General features: G+C 35.2%; 4 protein-coding genes across 4 annotated transcripts; all 4 read left to right on the top strand.

The window, feature by feature from the left end:
- Positions 1 to 990: 990 nt before the first annotated feature.
- On the top strand, positions 991 to 4,281 carry LOC124827646 (NAC domain-containing protein 69-like). Its single transcript, XM_047300749.2, has 6 exons — positions 991 to 1,320; positions 1,421 to 1,689; positions 2,406 to 2,522; positions 2,611 to 2,955; positions 3,477 to 3,773; positions 3,907 to 4,281. The coding sequence occupies exons 1-6, from the start codon at positions 1,149 to 1,151 to the stop codon at positions 4,150 to 4,152; spliced, it is 1,446 nt and encodes a 481-aa protein (XP_047156705.1). The 5' UTR covers positions 991 to 1,148; the 3' UTR covers positions 4,153 to 4,281.
- A 7,214-nt stretch (positions 4,282 to 11,495) lies between these two features.
- Positions 11,496 to 13,800, top strand: LOC124827647 (uncharacterized). The gene is made up of 5 exons (XM_047300750.2): positions 11,496 to 11,766; positions 11,867 to 12,144; positions 12,692 to 12,838; positions 12,972 to 13,220; positions 13,303 to 13,800. Exons 1-5 carry the CDS (start codon positions 11,571 to 11,573, stop codon positions 13,546 to 13,548), a joined length of 1,116 nt encoding a protein of 371 aa, XP_047156706.1. The 5' UTR covers positions 11,496 to 11,570; the 3' UTR covers positions 13,549 to 13,800.
- An 812-nt stretch (positions 13,801 to 14,612) lies between these two features.
- LOC124827645 (UDP-glucuronate 4-epimerase 5) lies at positions 14,613 to 16,031 on the top strand. Its single transcript, XM_047300748.2, has one exon. It carries the CDS (start codon positions 14,628 to 14,630, stop codon positions 15,603 to 15,605), a length of 978 nt encoding a protein of 325 aa, XP_047156704.2. The 5' UTR covers positions 14,613 to 14,627; the 3' UTR covers positions 15,606 to 16,031.
- Positions 16,032 to 19,300: 3,269 nt separating this feature from the next.
- Positions 19,301 to 21,517, top strand: LOC124827663 (protein NTM1-like 9). The gene is made up of 6 exons (XM_088102543.1): positions 19,301 to 19,529; positions 19,642 to 19,919; positions 20,154 to 20,285; positions 20,368 to 20,652; positions 20,794 to 21,030; positions 21,164 to 21,517. Exons 1-4 carry the CDS (start codon positions 19,385 to 19,387, stop codon positions 20,437 to 20,439), a joined length of 627 nt encoding a protein of 208 aa, XP_087958669.1. The 5' UTR covers positions 19,301 to 19,384; the 3' UTR covers positions 20,440 to 20,652; positions 20,794 to 21,030; positions 21,164 to 21,517.
- The last annotated feature ends 1,404 nt before the right edge of the window (positions 21,518 to 22,921 follow it).

The following is a 22,921-nucleotide window of genomic DNA, read 5'->3' as shown; positions in this document are numbered from 1 at the left end:
CAAAAACAACATTATCACAAAAGTTATTTACGCTTATGGGTAATTTTTCTTTCACCCAATTTTAGTTAAATTTTAATGTAAAATTAGAATTTGTTTATTTTAATATATTTTGATTATCAAATTTAAAAAATGATCGATTGAATATAATTTTTTTAATTCAATTTTTTTAAATATTTTAACCAAAAGTTAAATTATAAAGCATAAATATGTTTAATAGAATAAACAATTTAAATATTAATATAAAATATGTTTGAAATGTAAAAAAAATTTAATGTAATAAAATTAAAAAATTATATATATATATATATATATTTTGAAAATTAAATAAAAATAAATTTTAATTTCATATTAAAATTTAGAAACTTAAAATATACTTAACCAATTCATCAATCATTTTACAATAATTCAAAAAATGTAGAATTTTATTAATAATGTCACTTCAGAAATCCCAGATAATATTTTAATAAAAATACGTGAAATCATATGTTATTCCTAACAAGTACAGAATCTCAACTTTATCTTTTTCCTTTTTCATGAAAACCAATTTCGTAAATTTTTTATTATATTTTGAAGACACGCTAAATCGAATCTCATGATGTCTGAATGGAATTTTGCATGACATATCATTCTTTCCGAAGTTACTTAAATAACAGATGAATAAGTAATATATTATTAATAATGAATTCACTCTTACATTAATAACAAATTTAATTTTTTACTGGGAAAATAAATCTCACTTTTAATGGGTTGACCAGTTCCTTGAAAACATGTAGGAGCAAATACAGCCATTTTACAATATCTAATTTACACAATATATAAAATATTTATTACATGCTTAAACATAATTCTGTTCATTCTATCACGAATAATAATAATAAAAAAAACATTTTCATGTATGATACGACAACTTGGGGTGTTTTTGTTTTTGTTTTTGGATTTTCCAATGATTACTTATCAGCTAAGCCAAAAGAAAAAGAGAGTGAGATCAACTTCAAAGTCAGTCAATGTCTTTCCACTACAAATGCAGAAAACAAACACAACCTCACTCAACTTCTACACGCATACCCTCTCTGCAACTTTTCCATTCTTTCTTTTCTTCTCAATTGCAAACAGAAACAGCAGCAGTTACTGTTTGTTGAACCAAAACAATGGAGAACATAGTTTCCATACTTGATCACATGCCTGTGGGATTCAGATTCCGTCCCACAGACGAGGAGCTTGTCAGCTATTACCTCAAACACAAGTTGCTCGGTGATGATTTCTCTGTTCAGGTCATTCCAGAGATCGACCTTTGCAGAGTGGAACCTTGGGACGTGCCAGGTAATGCAAACACTAAACACTGGCACATCTTTCATCGTCATGCTATCAAACCCACTTCACTGTTGTTTGATTCTTTTCTTGTTTTAATTTCTGATGCCAGCGAAGTCTGTGATCAAATCCGATGACCCAGAGTGGTTTTTCTTCAGTTCTGTGGATTACAAGTACTCTAATAGTAAAAGGGTCAACAGGACCACCGAACATGGCTTCTGGAAAGCCACCGGAAATGACCGTAAAATTCGGATTGGTGGCACTAACAATGTCATTGGGACAAAGAAGACTCTTGTTTTCCACGAAGGCCGCGTTCCCCGTGGTGTCAAGACCAACTGGGTTATTCATGAATACCATGCTCTTACCTCCCATGAAAGCCAGGTTGGTTTGCTTTTCCAAGAAAACTTAACATTGTTTGGAAATTTTCTTTCTGAAACGTTTTGCCAAATTGCATGGTGTGATTGCCAAATTCACCTGGCAGGATTAGGATTTGTTCTTGTTGTTGTTGGGTATTGTTTAGATATGTTTTGTCACAACACTTTGTACTCTTTTGGCTTTGATATCATTTCCTATCCTATTGGTCGTTCTGAAGGTTATTGGATCCTTTGTTTGAATCCCATGTTTTTAATTTTGTCAGTCTCTGGTCATGACCTAATTTTCTCCATTTGGCCTTGGTTGATGATGACGAAAGGGGCATTTGGGAGAATTTCTTTCATTGAGCTTTATGTGGAAGTTTATCGAAATAAGATCTTTTTATGAGATCCCAGATAAAGCTTACGGGATAAGCTCTTATCAGATTTACTAGATAATTGTTTAACTGAATATTTAATGTAAACATGCTCAAAATTCATCATCAGTTTTCATTTAAGACTGTTAAATGTCAATTTTTCCCGTGACAACTCTACTTAGAGAAAAGATTTTCATTATGCCACATTCTCTACGAAGCCTTTTTTTAAGATTTTGCTGTTGTTCAGGAAAAGAAATAAGTTTCTGATTTTGAAGTTTAGCATGACATTTGTGCGATTTGTGTAAAATAATTCCTGATTTATGCCGCTTGATGAAGAAATATTTCTGATTTTTTCCTCCAAGTTTTGCAGAGGACTTTCGTTTTATGCCGCTTGATGAAGAAATTTGAGAGAAAACATGAAGGGGGAATTGAGGCACCAAACCTTCCTGACTATGGAAATCCAATACCAGCTGAACAAATTCCATCTGTAAGATGAAGCATTCTTGATGGAGATATTTAAAGTCTGCATGTGAAACATGCTGAGAACTAATACTTGTTTTGTTAATTTTTTCTAGGTAGTAGATGTTTCACCTAGAGTGATCGTGGATCCAGACTTTCCAGAAGATATTTTCTTCCCCCCAGAACAACAGTCTCCAGTTGGTATTGATCTGGGAGAATTGTTCCTAAACCCCTCAGCACTCGATGCTTGTTTTGGAAATGAAAGCTCCAATGCGCAAATTCCATTTCGAGATACTGATGATGAAGATGAGTTCGTAAATTCAATATGGGTTGATGATGAAGAGCTTGTCATCAATGAAGAAAGAAGACACTGTTTTGTCAATCGTTCCACCCAACCAAAGTCATTGAGCAGGGTATACAATGCTAGCAGTGGCACAGATGCTGAAGTTGTCTCTAATCTGGTAAACATAAATTGCTCAAATTCTAAATGATATTGGGGAGTGTATCTCTTTTTTGTTTATGACAGATTGTGCGTTATGGCGATGTGTTTTGCCACATTGTCACAATGTTTAGGGTATGATTACTTATATCTTTTATTTTCTGGTTTTACTTAATTACAAAACTACAATTTCATTTTCAATTTATATCCTATTTTGAAAGATTTGTAGAGGAAACAGTTTTATTTCGGTGTCTTCTGTACAAATGTTTGAAATCAGGGAACATAGTTAAAAGAAGGTGATAGTTCTGTAATTAAAAAGTCAAAACAGAAAAAGAAATCAGGAAATAAAAATGGAAGCAAACAAGACCAAGTGGTTTTTCTCCTACAGATTCATAGAAGATACTCTGATAAAATGTTTGGTTTGAGTTGGTTTTGAAGTTCTGTTGTGCTTCATGACACATTGCTTCTTGGTTTTGTGACTTTTTCTTTATTGAAGCACTTCAAGAATTGACTTCTTATGTTTATCTGCTAAAATTATTACAGCATGCCAACATTTGTTCTGGTGAATACTCTGGTGGCATGAGTAGTCTAGATTCTAATCATGAAGCACACAAAGGAAAAAAGGAGAGTATCATTCAAGATGATTTCTGGGCAGTGGAGACATCCTCTTGTGACTCAACTGCAGATGAACATATTGAAATTTCTAGTTCTTCCTCCACTCGTGCAAGATTGGAAAATCGGTGTAATCCAAGACCAGACAACTTCATATTACAAAAAACTGTTGCAGGAAGACCACAAACCCAGAAGAAGGTTTCAAACAATGCAGTATCCCATGTAGAGGTGAGAAAACCAAGCAGCTGTGTTGGAAAAATTAAAATCTGTTTCTTATCTAAGTTGGAAATGCTTCATTTGAAGTGATTTCCATTTTAACATACTATTCCTAATACTTTGCTGCATGTGATGTATTCTGCAGACAAGGAGGGAATTGGTCACTGTGAAACCAGAGAAAGATCAGAAAAATGCTCAAAATTCTAGTTCAAGGAGGATCCTCAAAACGGGAAGCCATCAATCCTCTGATGTCAATAGCAAAGGTTCTTTCCTTTACATGGAAACGATTTCATCAAACCAAAACCTATTTCCACGTTCAGTATATCTTTTCAATGTTGTCATAGGGATTGTGTTGTTAATAGTCATTAGTTTGGATGTATTATTATCTTAGAACATAGAAGTAAAGGTAGCGTGTTGCCTGGCTAATGTGAAAGGCATCATAAGTTTAAACTACACAGCGTATTGAAAACCTTATTACTATTTCGTTATAAGTTGCATCATGGTCAGTTTTTCTTGTGTATCTCATCATTATGAAATTGTTTTAAAATTCAGAAGCAGCAAATTCTGTCTGCATTAGAATACCTCGACCCTTATACAGGATCACTCTAAAGAGAAACCTTCCATCCTTACATATATATATATCTCCAAATTAATTTTTATCAGAATATTTAGTTATAAGACGTGTATGGACTGCGAAATTGATGCTCAATGTAAACCATGCAGAACCAATATTTTGTTACCAGCAGATTTTCCTTGGATCCATCCACATTTCGAACGCAAAAGATGAAAGTTACTCAAACAGTTTCAATTTATATTTGAATTACCATATTTGACTAAATCCAGCACCAAATCAAGCATGTTCAGAATCATGCTTCATTTGTGAGATCACAAGGTAAACGGAATCAAGATATGAATAATTGAGTAACAAGATAAATCAAACTTATTTTCTTTCTTATCTTCTTCATGAACTCAAAATAGAAAGCCATTACACAAATTGTGAGATTCTGCATGTTAAATCTGAAGGTATAAATGGAACTCAAATGTACTATTAGAGAATGTGTATATTCATTTACGCAAAGGGGTGGCTTATATAAGCCTTACATAACAGAGACTAAACTGCCACGTTCTGCATGACTACAAAACAGGAATAAAAGATTCAACGATCTCCTAAATAATAGAGCAGTCTAACAGCTCTTAAAGCTAGAACTTTATTAACTCACATAAATAACAACTTTGACTAATACTGCACTCATTCACACGCTCCTCAAAAGGTCCAGGATAGAAGAACAATTGAGTAGCAAACATGAAACAGTTAGTAGTTGGAAGTTAGCATGATCCTGTTCAAATCTTGGAAAGTATATCAAAGTTTGCAATCATGTTTCTGCTCAGTAGTGGGGAGCATAACAAACCACCAAAAGAAAGAAAAAGATGAACAGAGATTGTTTTATTTTTGTTCATTGAAATGGTGGGCCAAGGAAGAAAAGCACTGAATACATTTCATCCGCAATCACAAAAATTAAAAGATTGATTTGAAAGGCAACAATTTCAGTGATGAAGACTCATAACAGAGTTTATATATCCATAAGGAATGACAAAGTATGCTTAATAAATTCCTTTCAATTTCATGGAAGACCCGTGTTGTGTGAGGAAGAACATTCTTATTACGCGGTATTTGTATACATCAAACGAGTCTAAGAATTGCACCTAGTTAGAGGAAAAATGGTATCAGTGGTATGAGAGAAAATCACGTTAATTAATGAGTTTTACGACACTTAATTATACATGTTTTCTATAATTATCTCCACAAATTACATAATGTAGTTCTTGAGTTAGTTTTAATTAATCGTAACAAAAAAACATGCTATCTATCTGGTAATTAAGGGCCGTCATGTAGATTTTAAAATATTTTGTCAAACTGCAATGTTTTAAGTATCTTTTAAGTGGATTTTATGATTATGATTCTGTTCTGTATGGATTTACAATATTCAGAAAAAGATAAAATATATGTGTCTTTATAATAAACAATAACATATTTCTAAATAGTATAATAAAAGAAAAACAGTATTCGTAAATATACTTCAATTTCGTTAATTATTTTTGACTCTTTTAAAAATTGGATAGACAAGTGTGCACAGTAACTTTACTAAAATTCACATGTTTTTATTGTATAATGTTAATGTTAGTAATTATTATATATTTATTTTATAAATTAAAATATTATTAAGCATAACATAAGGAAGAAAACATTGTAATCAAAGGTTTAAAGAAGAAAAGAAGAAAAAGAACATTCTAGAAGCGAGACTAAAGATGTGAGGTATTTTCGAGGAAGCTAACTATATAGGGTAAAATAGGAATTTACTCATGTTGGGGTAAATACGTAATTTTGATATGTTTCCAATAGCTATGGTGGAGTGTCACTTTTTATGCCCTAATTCAGGGACAGTGTTAGAATTGGTGTGGAGTAAACTAAACTAAATTAAATAATTTTTAACTTTTAAATAAAAAATTTAAACCTTTTTATATAATATAATTAACAAATCCTTTAAGTTGTATATATTAAATTAAAATACACGATTAATATAATAAAATAAGCGCAGAAGTTAATGTCTTTTCATATAAATAATGTTTAATTACAGATGATATTTCCATTATAATATTTTTAATTCGTACAGGATCTCCTTGAATTAAATGTTACTATTAAGATATATCTAATGAAATTATCTAAAATTTGCTAATAAATAAATTCATGCAACATTTTTTATTTTATTTTTGCTACGATTAATCTTAAAAGTCCCTCCAATTAAATAAGATTTCAGGAATAAATTATATACTATCATTCTTAAATATTAAAATTTCTTATATATTAAAACGAAGTGTGCAATTGATCAGGATTACCACGCGTATATAGCCAGTGGTAGTTTTTTCATCCAATTAGTATTGGTTTGATAAACCTTATTCTAATTTAGTTTGACATTTTATCATCTGTGATAAAAAATAGAAAGAAAAATCAATATGAATTAATTTATGTGTAATATAAAATTAAGTCATGATTGGGGTAAAATTTTCATAAAAATTAAAAGAAAATGGAAATTTTGGTTTTTATACGTTAAAATTAATTTATGCATAATACTGTATAACTTATTTTTTATATATATTTTTAAAAATTCTAATTTTAATACATGAAGAAATTTATTTTACTTTTTTTAAATTTTTTTATAAAAGAACTCGCCCAAAAATATATTTATAAGAACAAACACTCCTTCCACCCTTTATTTACAAGAAAGAATTTTTGGAGAAAAATTGTTTTTGTTTTAATATATTTTAGCAGTTTTAATAAATTTGTTTTTTCTTACTGTAATATCCCAAAATACAGTAATAACCATAAATTAGAATTAATTACATTTCATTATTCAAACGTGCAGTCTTTACACTAAAATTAATGTTCATAAACCAAACGGCTTTGAGTACAGAATTTACTACAAAACTACAGAAATAATAAGAGTCAGGGACGAACGGTTTTACAAAACCAATAACCGAACGTTCAAAAATCAAAACTAATAACTAACATCTAAACAAACGAACGCTCTAGGGCTCAGCCTTGACTTCCACGTCTACCAGATTCTCCTCTTCAATAACATCTTCTAGCAATGCCTCGCCTTCTGCTCACATCCACACGGATGATCATTGCATTGACAGGACGGACGTACAGGGACGAGAGACAACACAAGGAAAAACGAAGGGTAAGCTTATGTAATTTAATTCATACATCAACATTTAAATCAAACATTTCAACAACACAAGAATAGTTCAACACATATAAAACCATACGAAATCTATCACTAGACGGACCGTCCGGACTGTATGAATCTGCGTAGCTACAGGCGTTCTTGCACCCGGGTGATGTAGTAACTGGAATAATCACATCAGCTGCCACCCGAGGTTAGCCCTATCCAAAGTACCCCTAAGGACTAGGACCTCCTGCCGTTCCCACACATGACCTACCCTCCTCTACATGAGGACGAGTACTCACGGAACATCAGGATGAACAGCCAGCATTAGCATGCCCACAGTCATACTTTACAAAATTTCATATTCATCCATACATGAGTCGTTCCTCCCTGGAACGCTTGTTCAAAATCCACAATCATTAATTCATCTCATATATTGTTCGTTCATTATCATTCTTCACTTTAACCTCATTTTCGTCTTTCATTACATTTACACAAAATAACGAGCGTTCAGCCCTCTTCATACCGAGGACGAATGTGAAAAACGAGATCGAGAACTTCTCGTTTCAGAACTGAATAAGACCGACACATCAGATTTACCGAACATCATTTTCTATTTGAATCAGTTGAATGAACTGACTCTAGGAAAATCAAATCACTACTCAAAGAATGATTTAAGTAAAGAGGCTCTAGGCCGAATCCAAATAGATGAAGACACCTCAAGACGAGTAGAAGACCATACCGAGAGCAATTCAATTATCGAAGCCGACTGCCAGTCAATGACCGAACGCGGTATACTGATTTATAGAAATTTGGACGAACGCTATTTCTACCCATTTGATAATTATCGACAAAGACGAGCGTTCGGTATAAGACCGAGCGCCACTCAATACGTACGCTTTGGGTCGAGACCCATCGCTGATTTGAACTCATAATTATAAATAGAAATAAGGTTATTACAGGATGGTGAAGATAGAATTCAGAATGACTAAGTATCCAATTATGTTTGAAAATTTCTCAATTCCTCACACAACACTCAGGATATCTATGTTGGCCGAACGCTTAAACGTAGCACTAATAAAAGAGGGCGTTCGTCCTCAACTAGAATTCTTTCCAATGAAAGAATTCAATTTCAAAGAAGTTTGATAATAACACCGAACGGTCAAGGACTGTTCAATGACGAACGTTCATTATCATAGGAAATTCATATTCAAAGTTTCATTTACATTAAACTCATTTCTCAGCATAAACTTTCATACTTTCAAATACTCATATCATAACACATTTCATACTTCTCATACATCAACTCATAATCATAATCATATACCAAAAATCAAATAATACAGATCGTACTTCAAACCACACACAGAACGTTCATACAACACAATACACACATACGAATTAAATTGAATAAGCTTCCCTTACCTGGATCAGTGGTGAACGTCCTAAGAGTATGATTTTGATTCGTCCAACTATAGCTTTCTACCCTCAACGATTTTCTTAATTTCTCCAACTAAGTCTAACCATCAGAAAATACAGAAGAATTTAGATTATACCCTTGCATGCAACCAAATCTTGGTTTTGCATGTAACCCAGAAACGAACGGCTAAGGTCGAGAAACTTACCAGTTTCAGAATCTGGATCTGTTCGATCCAAATTGAAGCTTACGGCGTCGGGAGTACTTCTATGGTTTCTGAATGATGAACGGAGAAGAGAAAGGATAAGTTTCAGTAGAGAGAATGAAGAGGTTTCTAGAGAGAAGGAGGAGAAAATGGATATTCAGAATTTGGGGAGGAAGACGGTGCGTGCAGAGGAGTGTGGCAGGTTTTTCAGAAATCATTTTTGTTTGCCCCACGTCCAAACGGTCGTGCGCTCTTCTGCTGACACCTGCCCTCCACTCACTGACGTCAGAATGTTCCATTTTGACACTTGGCAATTGTGCGTTAGAGTTTCTGAGTGCGTTTTTAAGGCACCAGGGTTTTGAGAGTAATTAATCAGATTTTACAGGTGAGTTTTTGGGTTAAATTTCCAGGGTCTTACACTTACATATGGAAATTGATTTAAAATTGATTTAAAAGAGAAATTAGTGAGTGATTTAGGATATTTATCTTTCATATTAATTTTAAAATAACTATTTTTTTAACTTTAATAATAAAGATTAAGTATGATTTAATAATTTTTAGAATTAAATATGTTTTTAGTTTTTTTTAATCTCTGTTAGTACATTTTTATCTTACTATAATTTTTCGTTTTTAAAATTCAACACCGTTAACTACCGTTAACTTTAATGTGAAGTGACTAACGTGACACATCACTTTTTTTTTTTTTTATTGAAACGTGGCAATTTGTTCAGGCCTCTCTCTTATTCATTTCAATCATCCTTTTCAGAGAAGGGAAAATAAGGTTTCTCCTGCATGCGGAAGAGGAAGAAACTCATTCCGCGGCGCTACGAAAAAGCTTTACGAAAAAGCTTTACGAAAAAGCTTTGCCCGGATCGCACCTCCACAGTACCGTCGCCTTCTCCGAACAGTCAGAATCACTAGCTCCTCTAAAACTCTAATTCCAAATAGAAAACTACAGATAGAGAATAAGCTTTCGTGTATCAAATAAATCAAATGTTTCTTAAGAGTGCAAAAGAAACACACAGAAAATAAACAGCATATCTGCAGCTTGTTCTTTTTGCCAGCTGATAACAGGATAACTTTCCCATCCACTATATCTGCAGCTTCAATCCTTTTACCTTCACTATCCACTATGTTATTATTTAAGTAAAGCTCCCTTGCTTCAACAACCTCCTTGCCGCAGGCTAACTCTCGAACAAACCAGAAGAGACCGAAAGATCCACCAATGACTGATTCAAAACCGCTTCATAAGCCAAAAACTTTGGAGACAACCAAATAGCACCATCTTCAGACTTTCCAAACTTGGTACCGTCACTCTTCAAAAGAAGAGGGAATGTGAAGCCATATGCATCTTTCACGAGTAATATCTTCCTAATCAATTCAGTCCTAGTAGTTATATTACCCCACTGATCACTACCCCCAATCTGAACATACAACATTTCTCTCAGGCATTGTATCGAACAGGTTTCGTGCATCTCTTGTAGCATCACCGAACCAAACACGGTGGTGCACCTCCTCCCAGCCCAAGGCGTCGTCAGCAACACCGCACGTCGCCAGGGTCATCGCCGGCCATCGCGAAAGCTCTCCTATCCTGGCTTCTCTTCGCGCGCGAGAGGGAGACACCCTTCTCCTCTGTGACGCATCCTCACAGTCACTAGCAAGGTCAGCCACCACCGACGCCTCCAGCGGAGGAAATCCCGCCCTTCACGGCGACTCAACCTCTGAACCACAAACCCTAACAGCTTGGCGCATCCTCAATCGTTAGTGGAAGATGCTGCCGGCAACTCCCCAAAGACGCATGACCTTTGCTTCCCTTCCTCTCAACGGCGACTCGATGGTCATCACCTCCGTTGCTGACGATGGGTTCTCCTTCCCTTTATTCTCTATTTTGATTGGATCGGTATGAGTTTGTAAGGTATGCGTGCTAATGACCTCTTTGTGGTTGCAAATGTAGAAGATGGTGCAAGGTATGGAAACAAGGATTAAACGGTGTGATGGAGATTAAAATAACATAGGTTTGAGATGAACAAGAGAGAGAACTCTCACGGCCCTCAAGAGATAGCCACGTTTCAAAAAAGAAAAATAGAACAGTGATCTGGCAGTTAGTCACGTAAGATTAAAGTTAACGACGTTAATTTTCGACGGAAAATTATAATTTTCTTAAAAACGATAAAGGGTACCATAGTTTCAAATAGTTTAAAAATGGGAGGAAAAAGAAATTCAACCCTAATTTTTATTACACATGGTAGCGTAAGAGATCTATGCCAACAATATCCAATCATCTTTTTTTCTTTGTTTTTGTTTTTATTTTTTGTATTTTTCTATGATAACTTGTTAGCTAAGGAGTCAATGTGTTTGCAATATAAAAACGAGGAGCCAAAAAGCCACAACATAACATAAATTCTCCTTCATCTCTGTGTGATCGATCTCCTCTTCCATTCGTATTTTCTTTCTTTTCGATGTCTCATTCAACCTACAAACACAGATTTCAGTGTTCACCAAAATCAATGGGTAAAATTGTTGGTGTCGGTTTCCGTCCTACGGAACAAGAGCTCGTCGATTTCTACCTCAAGCACAAGTTGCTGGCTGATGATTCCCGTGTCGACGTTATCCCTGTCATTGATCTCTGCCAAGTGGAACCTTCCGATGTACCAGGTAATCTAAAAATCGAAGTACTGAACATCCCTTTTGTCATCTTTATTCTTCTACTAATCTTTATGTCATTGTTGTGTGATCCTTTTATTGTTTCGAACAGGGATGCTTGCAAAATCACCGATACGATTTGGTAACCCAGACTGGTTTTTCTTTAGTCCGGTCGATTTCAAGTATGCAAACAGTAAAAGGGTTAACAGGAAAACCGAGAAAGGATTCTGGAAAGCCACTGGAAAAGACCGTGATATTAGGAGCTGGAACAACAACACACTGATTGCCACAAAGAAGACTCTTGTATACTACACAGGAAGTGTTTCCTGTGGTGTCAAGTCCATCTGGGTTATTCACGAATATCACGCTGTTACCTTTCATGAAAGCAAGGTTTGTTTTTCTTCTTCTCATGAAATTTTGACACTCTTTGGAAATCATCTTTCTACTAGATTATTATGTCTCTAAATTGTATAATTTTTTAGGTTTAGGTAATTGTTCTGGCTTTAGAAGGTTGTTGTTGTTGTTGGATTCTTTGCTTCAATCCCATGTTTTTTGTTTCACTCTAATCATCGCCCAATTTTCGTTACTTGTTCTTTCTTAGAGACAAATGGGACCTGGTAGAGCTTATTTTTTCTTGTAAAATTGACTTATGACCTTTCTTTCTGCTTAACTTAGTTAAGTGAGTTTTATTTGGAAGCATATCAAAAAAAGATATTTTTAGTTTATTCCAGTGGGAACCTGCATATGGATGAGCTCTCTTAAATGCCTGCCTATAAGAGTTTAATTAAATCTTCTATCTAAGCGTGCTCAAAATTCATCACCAGTTTTCATCAAGGACTGTCAATTTCTTCTGTATAACCATAGCCTGATTTTTATTGACTCTTTGTTTTGTGTGAACTCTATCAAATAAATGCTGATTGTGCTCAAAATTTTGCAGAGGTATTTTGTTTTATGCCGCTTGATGAGGAAATCTGGGAAAACCACTGAAGGGGGAACCGATCCAGTAGTCTGTGGTGAAGAGGAGCCCAGTGAACTCAATGTTTCTGACTACGAAAATCAGGCAACATCTAAAGAAATTCCATCTGTAAGCTGAATCATCCGTGATGGACATATTTACACTCTGTCATGTGAAACATGCTGAGAACTGATAGTTGTTTTTTACACATTTTTTCAGGGAGCTAAGGTTACTGATAGTTGTTTTTTACACATTTTTTCAGGGAGGTAAGGTTACAGGAGCGGAACCAATCTTTCAGGCTAACTCTCAGTCAGAGACATACGTCTCCCAAATACCACAGTCTTCAACAGAAGAAGCATCATCTTTTCCAGATTATCCATCAAACAATGCCTGTTTTAGAAATGAAAATTGTTTTATGCAAGATGAGTTTCTAAATCGAATTATAGCTGACGAAAATTTAGATATTGACGAAGATAATATCTATACTTTTGTCAATAATTCCATCCGGAAGGTAAATTTTAATATTATTTATATTTATCTTAAGCACTTTAAAAATTGAATTAATCTGATATTTTCATTTGATATCATTACAGGATACGAATATTATGGATAGTTCTTCTATTTATAATGAATATTCTAATAACGAGGAATACCATTCATCAAAAAGATTTAAATTATCAGAAGATGTTATTGATGATGCATCATCAAATCAAGAAACAAAGAAGAGTATGATTTTAGATAATTTTTGTGGAATGGAATCATCTTCTTGTGACTCATATCCATATTCAGCTTTAGAGATTAATCATACCGAAACTTCTAGTTCTCAGTCTATTTCATAAAGAAAAAAGTGATCAAATATGATATCATCCATCTATAAGTTACTCTTATCAATGTATGTAGATAGCTGTTGGTTGTTATGTATGAGGATTATATTTGTGATATGTAATCAATAAGGTATGTAGTTTACTTCATTTTGTGGACAAAGAATCTTCTCTCAGACTGTTGTCCTTGACATAGGAAAATGTATTGGTTTATCGATGTATTGTGTGCAATTTCAGAGTTGAATTATATAGTTTGGTAGTTTTTCTAGAGTGAGAAAGAAGGAACTTTAAATTTATGAAGACTGCAGTTATCACCCCTGTATAACTGAACAAAGGATTGTTGAGAGTTTTTTTCATCTGACTTATACTTAGTTGATGGTTGCTTTTCTGCAGCAAGCTGCCTAATGAAAAGGAGATTTTTCGGAAAATCTATGCATATGTCATATAAGAATCCTTTAAGTATACTTTCCTATCTGTATTTTACATAAGGAATAATTATATGCAGATTGTCTGGTACCAATATTAACGAGCCCTGCCCAACTTTATGCAGCAAGATTTGAGTTGTGATAAAAGAAATGCTTAGAAATCTACATATTCAGATTAGTATTTTCTCTTAACATGCAATGCACACACATCTTATCTACTCATCATATGACTGAGAAGGATAAACCATAAGAAACTACCATTTATAAATGAGCCTAAGGGCATAACAGAAACTTAGATCTTATGATGGTTATTAAGAAACAGTCATATAGGAAAAAATGACTCAAAAGATTCTATATTTTTGTCACAAGTAAATGGAAAAGGCAATGAATTCAGTAGGGGCAGCCAAAAACCTTGGAGAGCAAGTTTCACAGTGATGCAATAACAAAATATTACTCTTTCTTTATTGGTTTAATTCCTATTTTGGTCCCTCTTTTTGTAGGGTCTGTTCAAATTGGTCCTACTTTTTTTCAAAAGTTCACTAAGATCCCACTTTTCGCAAAAATGGTGCAAGTTAGTCCTTTTTGGTTACGGCGTTAAAAAACTAACGGCACAACTGCCCAGCTAGAAGAAAACTGATGAGCTGTACATTTTTTGTTGACGTGGCACTCTACATGGCAATCACCCATCGCATCTTGCAATTGCAACCTTCAACCTCTGTCCCAACTCTCTTCCTCGCATATGCCCATGGCGTTCCTTCTCATCACCACTTTCTCCTTCTCCTCCTTCTCTTCCTCCTTCTTCCACAGCGCCTCCTCGACCGCGCCGGCGTATTCATCGTCGATGGCGACATCAACGACGTCGTGCTCCTCCGCAAGCTCTTCGACGTCGTACCCTTCACGCACGTCATGCACTTGGCCGCGCAGGCCGGGGTCCGCTACGCGATGCAGAACCCTGGATCCTACGTTCATAGCAACATCGCAGGCTTCGTGAACCTTTTAGAGGCCTGCAAAAACGCGAACCCGCAGCCCTCGGTGGTTTGGGCCTCCTCCAGCTCTGTCTACGGGCTCAATTCGAAGGTTCCTTTCTCGGAGAAGGACCGTACAGATCAACCGGCGAGTCTCTACGCGGCAACGAAGAAGGCTGGCGAGGAAATCGCTCACAGCTATAACCACATATATGGGCTTTCCATAACTGGACTTCGGTTCTTCACGGTTTATGGGCCATGGGGTAGGCCCGACATGGCGTATTTCTTCTTCACGAAGGATATTCTCAAGGGAAAGCAGATTACCATATTTGAGTCCCCCGATGGTGGAACTGTGGCGAGGGATTTCACCTACATTGACGATATTGTGAAGGGGTGTTTGGGGGCTTTGGATACGGCCAAGAAGAGTACTGGGAGTGGCGGGAAGAAGAAAGGGCCTGCGCAATTGAGGATTTTTAATTTGGGGAATACTTCCCCTGTGCCTGTGAGTGAGCTTGTTGCGATTTTGGAGAAGCTTCTCAAGGTGAAAGCTAAGAAGAAGGTGCTTCCCATGCCAACAAATGGAGATGTGAAGTTCACTCATGCTAATATTAGTTTGGCCTACAGGGACCTTGGATACAGGCCTACCACTGATTTGGAGACCGGCCTTAGGAAGTTTGTGAAGTGATACCTTGAATTTTACTCCAAGAAGAGCTCTTGGTGAATGGTGATGTGATTCTTTTGCTTTGCTGCATAAGTCATTGTTCCCTGCCCCTATTCTTTTGGCGCCCTGTTGATGATTGTATTTGGGGGTTTAGGGTGATCTACCATCATGTTCTGCTCTGTCATTTTTCTTGTAATTTTGGGTTTTCTCATTTTCATTTGAATGCCGGCCTGTATCAAGAAGGAGGAGAAGGAGGAGAAGGAGAAGGTGGTGATGAGAATGAACGCCCATGGGCATATGCGAGGAAGAGAGTTGGGGCAGAAGTTGAAGGTTGCAATTGCAAGATGCGATGGGTGATTGCCATGTAGAGTGCCACGTCAACAAAAAATGTACAGCTCATCAGTTTTCTTCCAGTTGGGCAGCTGTGCTGTTAGTTTTTTAACGCCGTAACCAAAAAGGACTAACTTGCACCGTTTTTGTGAAAAGTGGGATCTTAGTGAACTTTTGAAAAAAAGTAGGACCAATTTGAACAGACCCTACGAAAAGAGGGACCAAAATAGGAATTAAACCTTCTTTATTTGATGGTGATATGTTTTTCAGCAATATCTTTATGTTATTCTATATGAAGTTTCTTACCAGTTCTACATTATGAAGTTTCAGAAAACAGTATCAAATTTGAATTTTTAACATAATTAATAAAAAAAATTAATTTATGTAATTATCTCATGATTTTTGGTGTACATATTTCTTTATATAATAATTACAATCACATTAGTTATTTTATTATAATAATAAGAAAAGAGTGGATATACATGTGTCGCATGCTTGTGTTTCCACCTGTATATATTTTACTTACACTAGTAAAAAATAGAGTTTTTAAATCGCGTATTATGTCTCGGTTTTTGAAGACCCGAGGCATATAAAAATGCGGTGGCAGAAATGTAATTTTGGAGACACTATATGCCTCGGTTCTTTTAAACCCGTTTTTAAAAAGGGTATACTGCACCGGTTTTTTTAAACCCGCTTTTGAAAAATAGTATATTGCACCGGTTCTTTTAAATCCGCTTTTGAAAAAGGTATACGGCACCGGTTAGAAATTAACCGAGGCCTATATTTGCCTCGTTTTAGGGTTAAAGTTCAAAACTTTTTCAGTTTCACTATTCTTCTTCCCGCAAAACCTCCCTTCCCCCCTTCCCGCAAAACCTCTCTGCTCCCTCTTCACCACTGCTTTTTGCTTCGGCCGCCACGCCACCGCACCACCGCCCCTTCGTCTCAGTTCCCCCTGCCACCGCACCACCGCCCCCGTCGTCCTTCCCGCAAAACCTCTCTTCCCGCAAAACCTCTCTGCTCGCTGTTCACCACCGCCACGCCACACCACCGCTCGCCTGTTCTTCAGCGTCGTCACTGGTCCTTGCCTCCCCGCCGTCACCACTACCAAGTCCACCACTGCCGCCGTCGCCACTGGTCCTTGCCTTCATTGTCCACCATTGCCGCCTGTTCTTCTCATCAACCACCGCCGCCTGTTCTTCTCATCGACCACCGACAACCACCGTCGCGTATTGGGGTTTGGCTGGACACTGAATCGATAAAAGTTTGAAGCTTTGGAGAGGGGAAGTATTTTTGGTGTTAGGTTTTTTTGTTTGATCTTGAACTTTTATTTTTTGCTTAAACTCTTGGTTGGTCTTGGGTGATTTTCGGTGATGAAGGGATTGAAGGGGTTGGTCTTGGGTGATTTTCGGTGATGAAGGGATTGAAGGGATGAAGGGATTTTCGGTAAAGCTTGGGCTGTTTTCTGGTGTTTTCAGGTGATGAAGGGATGAAGGGATGAAGGGATTGAACACACTTCTGCATCCCATCGCGGCTTCCCACTTCTGCTTTCCTGTGCTCCACAATGTCCAGAAAAAAAAATGCTTCCCTGTACTCCACGATGTGGCAAAAATAAAAAAAATAAAAAAAATATTTTACTGCCTCGGTTCAGGTTTAAACTGAGACAATATAAGTCAAGATACTAACTCGGTTGTAAACCGAGGCATAAAAAGAAGACTTTTTACCTCGTTCGTATATGCCTCGGTTTCTAAACCGGGGCCTATGACCAAAAATAACCGAGGCCATTTGTTTCTCCTGTACTAGTGTTACACTTATTTTATATATTAGTAAAAACTTTTTTAATAATTGTCTTTTTTTACATAATATCTTGTTATTTTACTTTGCAGCTGTTTGTTTTTATATATTTACTGATAAGAAGGAGATATAAAGATGATATATAGTAATAAAAGTAAAAAGACGAAAATTTGAAATTTTTAGAGAAAAATTAAAAGTGACTGTAATGTTTTCTTTGCTCTTTGCTCTTTGCATATTTTTTTTCTGTGATTGTAATGATAGAGTTTTTAACGAAACTCAAAAATAAAATAGTTATTTTGACAATTAATTATATTAATATTTTAATTATATATGTTTTATATTTTAAAGTAAATTATCGATATATAGTCCACCCTGCATAGTCCAATGGTGTGTATAAAGCAAAAGCGTGTAGAACAATAGAATTTGTCATTTATTTTCTTTCTATTTTAAGAAGGCAGGAGTGCATAGCACGCACTATGGGCAATTGCTGGTTTTATCTTCAATATTAAACTTATGATGATAATAGCTAATGTTAATGTTAAAAATAACTATTTTTAAAAGAAAATAAAATCAGAATTTGATAAATTTACATGGGACAAAAATAAAAGGGTTTGAACTTCAGAGATATGAAATTGAAAGTTATGTTTTTATTTATATTCTTATTTTTTCATGCCTAATAAAATACTAGAGTAAGCTGACATCAAACTATTGAGTTCAGTAGTGCTGGGAACATCACTTAGAAGTTCTAAGTTTGCATCACTCTACTCAAATCTTGAAAATGTTATCAAACTTTGTGACCAAGTTCTTAGTAAAGGGAAACATAACAATAAACCACCAAAAGAAAAGCAAAAGTGGCCATATATAATTAAACAATTTTCCGTTTATTTTTTGTTGTTGGAAGAGCAATGAATTGAAATGATTGGTGGAAGAAAGAATCTTCGGGATCGAGACTCAAATAATAAACCACAAATCATAGAGTTAACATTAGTTTATATATTAAAATTTTAATTGTAATATAAGTTAATTTTAATAACGTCTATTTTTTTTTCTCTTTTAAAATTGTTTAATGGAAATTTCGAGCACAAATCTACTCTAATATTAACCACAAAGGGTATAAAATTTGTATTTAGATTTAAAAAAAAATATTTATTAGAAAGTGACATGTGGGCAGAAGTTTCTTGTTCTTAACTTCTTCATATTCTTTACCATATAAATTATGTACCGAATATATAAATATATATATATATATATATATGGAAAATCAGCATGCAAAAATATATTGTTCTTAAAGAGCCAAGTAATACAGTGAGGTGAAAATTTAAATGTCTCCTGAAATCCAAACATAATATTTGTCTTGGGGTTATTAAGATATTGTTGATTGTTATTATATTTAACCTCTAGAATGTTCGGTTTTCATTTGTTACATACGATATCATATATTCTTCCACACAATAAGGTAACACTTAACAGCACATCATAAGTTTCTATGCATTTTCCTTTTTGTAACTTGTCAGCTAAGGAGTAAAGTCAGTCAATGACTTTTCTGCATTATAAATTCATTGCCACGGCACAACACAGCACAACACAACACAGCACAACACAACACAAAACAAACACTGAGCTTTGTTAATAGCTGTTTCACCACCTTTGCTTCTCATCTTCCTATCTTTGTTACAACTACAATGGATGTTATAGGATTTGGTTTCAGACCCACAGAAGAAGAACTTGTCGACTATTACCTCAGACACAGGTTGCTGGGTGATGATCCACGAGTCCACGTCATCCCCGACATCGACCTCTGTGAAGTGGAACCTTGGGACGTACCAAGTAATAATCTAAACCTTTAACACTTCATGCATCTTCATGCAACCATCACTTGTTCTTTATCTTTCTCTTATAATTTCTTTACTGTTGTTTGTTTTGTTGTTGTTTGAAACAGTGTTATTAGCGGAGTCAGCTGTACCATTCGATCTCCCGGAATGGTTTTTCTTCAGTCCTGTTGATTTCAAGTATTCAAACAGTAAAAGGATTAACAGGACAACCAAGTGTGGCTTCTGGAAACCCACCGGAAAAGATCGTGAGATTAGGAGGTCCGACTCCAACACTCTCATTGCCAAAAAAAAGACTCTCGTTTACTACAAAGGCCGCGTTCCACGTGGTGAGAAGTCCAACTTTGTTATTCATGAATACCATGCTGTTACCTTTCACGAAAGCCAGGTTGGTACGCGTTTTTGGAGAATTTTAACACTTACTAGAAATAGTCTTTCTTGAATTTTCTTCACTGTTCTAACCTTTGACATATATATCAATGGATATTTTAAGTTTTATCATTTATATAGTAAGTTCCAATGATCACGTCATGGTAAGCCAAAACACACCAGCTTGATTCGTTTTGGCTTTTCATTTCCGCGACTTGTATGAAATAACTTCTGATTATGGTCTATCTGGCAGAGGACTTTCGTTTTGTGTCGCTTGATGAAGAAACCTGGGGGAACAACTGAAGATGGAGGCGATGAAGGGGAGAGCAGTAGAATCATGGTTTCTGGCTATGAGAATCAGTCAATAGCAGGAGGCATTCCTTCGGTAAGTTGAAACATTCTTCACGAACATATTAGCACTCTGTCATGTGAAAATGCTGAGAATTGATAATTGTGTGTATTTTCAGGGAAGTACATCTACTGGAATGGAAACGACCTTACAGCAAGACGAAACGTCTTTTCCAAACTCCTCATTTTAGGATGCCTATTTTAGAAATGAATCTAACATTGAGCATTTTTCATATGAAACTACTCAGGAAGAGGAATTCCTGAATTCTATTTTTGTTCACGAGGGTTATGTTAACAATGAACAAAATATAAATACCTTCTACAATACATTCACCCAATCGGAGTCATTGAGAAAGGTATACCGTGAAAGTAGTGATACGGATGCTGAGGCCGTCTCCGAACAGGTAAAGATATAATGTCCAATTTTTTCCAATGATACAATGAGCATCTCCATTTGTTTCTGAACTGTCCTATTACTTTACATTTGATTTCTTTATTTTGAACACATTGATTTCATCTGTTTATTTCCTCCTAAATCATTGCAGGGTGATAATATTACGAATATTCCAACAGTGTTTAGTAGATATCTTAACGTAAACGAATACCATTCATCAAAAGGGTTTGATTCTGAATTATCAGACGTGGATGTCGAGGAAGGTGTAGGTATGCCATCTTCCGTCCATGAAACAAACCAAGAGAAAAAGAAGAAAAAGAAGAGCATATTTTCTATCTTCTAATCATCATAGAGGAAGATTTCAAAGAATGCAGTATTCCATGTAGAGGTGAGAAAATCAAACAGATTCATTAGAAAAATGAAGATTACTTTCTTGACGAACGAGGCAGATGCTTCATTTGAACTGATTTTCACTTTAACATACTATTGATATACCATGCTACATTTGATGTATTGTGTAGGCTCGGAAGGATTTTCTCATTGTGAATCAGAAGAAAAATCAGAAAAAGGCTCAAAATACTAGTTCGAGAGAGAACTTGGAAACCAGAAGCCATCGATCTTCTGATAACACTCGAAAAGGTTCTTTCATCTATATGGAGACAACTTCATCAAGCCAAAGCCTATTTCCACAGTTGTTATATCTTGTCAACGTAGTTTTACGGGTTTTTGTGTGTGTTTGATAACGTTTGTTGGGAAGTATGATCTCGTGTTACAACTTATAAGTACATGTAGTATATGTGAATGTTGATGGTGAGTGCTACCACAGTTCCTTTTCCCGTATCTGTTTTAAGAATTTCATCATTGTAAGATGTGTACACATTTGTTGCCTTTTATAAGTCATTAATTTTCTAATTGCAATCTTAATATCTTTCTAATTAAAATATGATAAAAACTCCTAAAGTTGTTGTCGAAGATCACAATAGCACTATAGTGTTTCAAAGATTCTTTATCACCAAATTAGTGTTTCAAAAATATATAATCGTTATCAAGTGTGTCCTTTTGTGGCTCCAGTCTAGTTCTCCATAAAGACAAACCAGGTGACTTTGATGGACTATTTTGGTGACATCTTAAGGGTAAACAATTATTTATTTATTTATTTTGAACTGAGATGAACTTTCTTATTTGTAACAAATCTAGTTGGTGGTTCTTAAAACCAGTGTCCATTCATATTGAAACGTATCTGAGTAAGCCTATGTTGTCAGTACTGAAGATGTTTTGGTAGGTAGGATTGGTTTTGAAAAAAAAAATGATTTTGATTTGTGGAAGGTTATTGGCATATATCTGCAAATTCATTTCAGTCCAGAATTTTATTTTAGAACTAAGCATGAGTTCTGAAATTGATTCTCAATGTAAACATGTGACCAGTATTAGTACATGGAGTCGTCTTTGAGCAGTGTTTCTGTCACCAAAATTAGCAATTCCTGGCCTACTTTTTTTCTGTCAAGGGTAGAAGATTTTGATCTGTAACATGAATGCTTAAGCATAAGAAACCAATACTGTACAAACACCATAAGGACATGGTGGGGGAAACAAAGAGAATTGATTAAAAAGATTCGATGAATGAAGGGATGAAATGGTAAACTTGCGAAGCAAGTCTCAGTTTCATAAATTCATATTACCACTTTCAGCAATGCTAACTGTTACCAATTTCTTTCTGGAACCTTCATAGGAACCTTCATTTCCAACAAATCTCACCCTACATTGAAAACATAATTTAATCAATAGTTAATTTTAAAGAGTGTAAACCTTATAAAATTTAGATGATTTAAACTATAAGTACATGTAAAAGCAGTTGTTATAATCTAAATCAAAAGTAATAAAGATAAATTTTGCAAAGTAAAATGCATAAAAAAAGTAATAACTTGCTGGGGGAAAAGCTGAATATGAAAAGCCATTTACGCGGATACTGAAAAAGCGTGGAAGGGAAAAGAATAACTGAGGAGATAACATGGACAGTTAGAGTTCACTATCAGTTCTTTGAAGTTAGCACATGACTCTTTTGAATTCTTAAAATGTATATTCACATTTGGAGTCATGTTCTTGACTAGCAGTGAGGAACATAACAAACCTCCAAAATAAAAAGAAAAAGATGCATAGAAATTCACTACCAATAGTCTTGAAAGAACATTGAAATGGTGGGACATGGGAGAAACTTGGGGACCAAGGTTTAAAGCCATTGATCCTTCTGATAGAGACTCATAACAGATTATATCCCTAAC

Source organism: Vigna umbellata, chromosome 11 (assembly GCF_029865625.1).
Source record: "Vigna umbellata cultivar VRB3 chromosome 11, Vumbellata_1.0, whole genome shotgun sequence".
Lineage (NCBI taxonomy): Eukaryota > Viridiplantae > Streptophyta > Magnoliopsida > Fabales > Fabaceae > Vigna > Vigna umbellata.
This window is presented reverse-complemented; position numbering and strand designations above follow the sequence as displayed.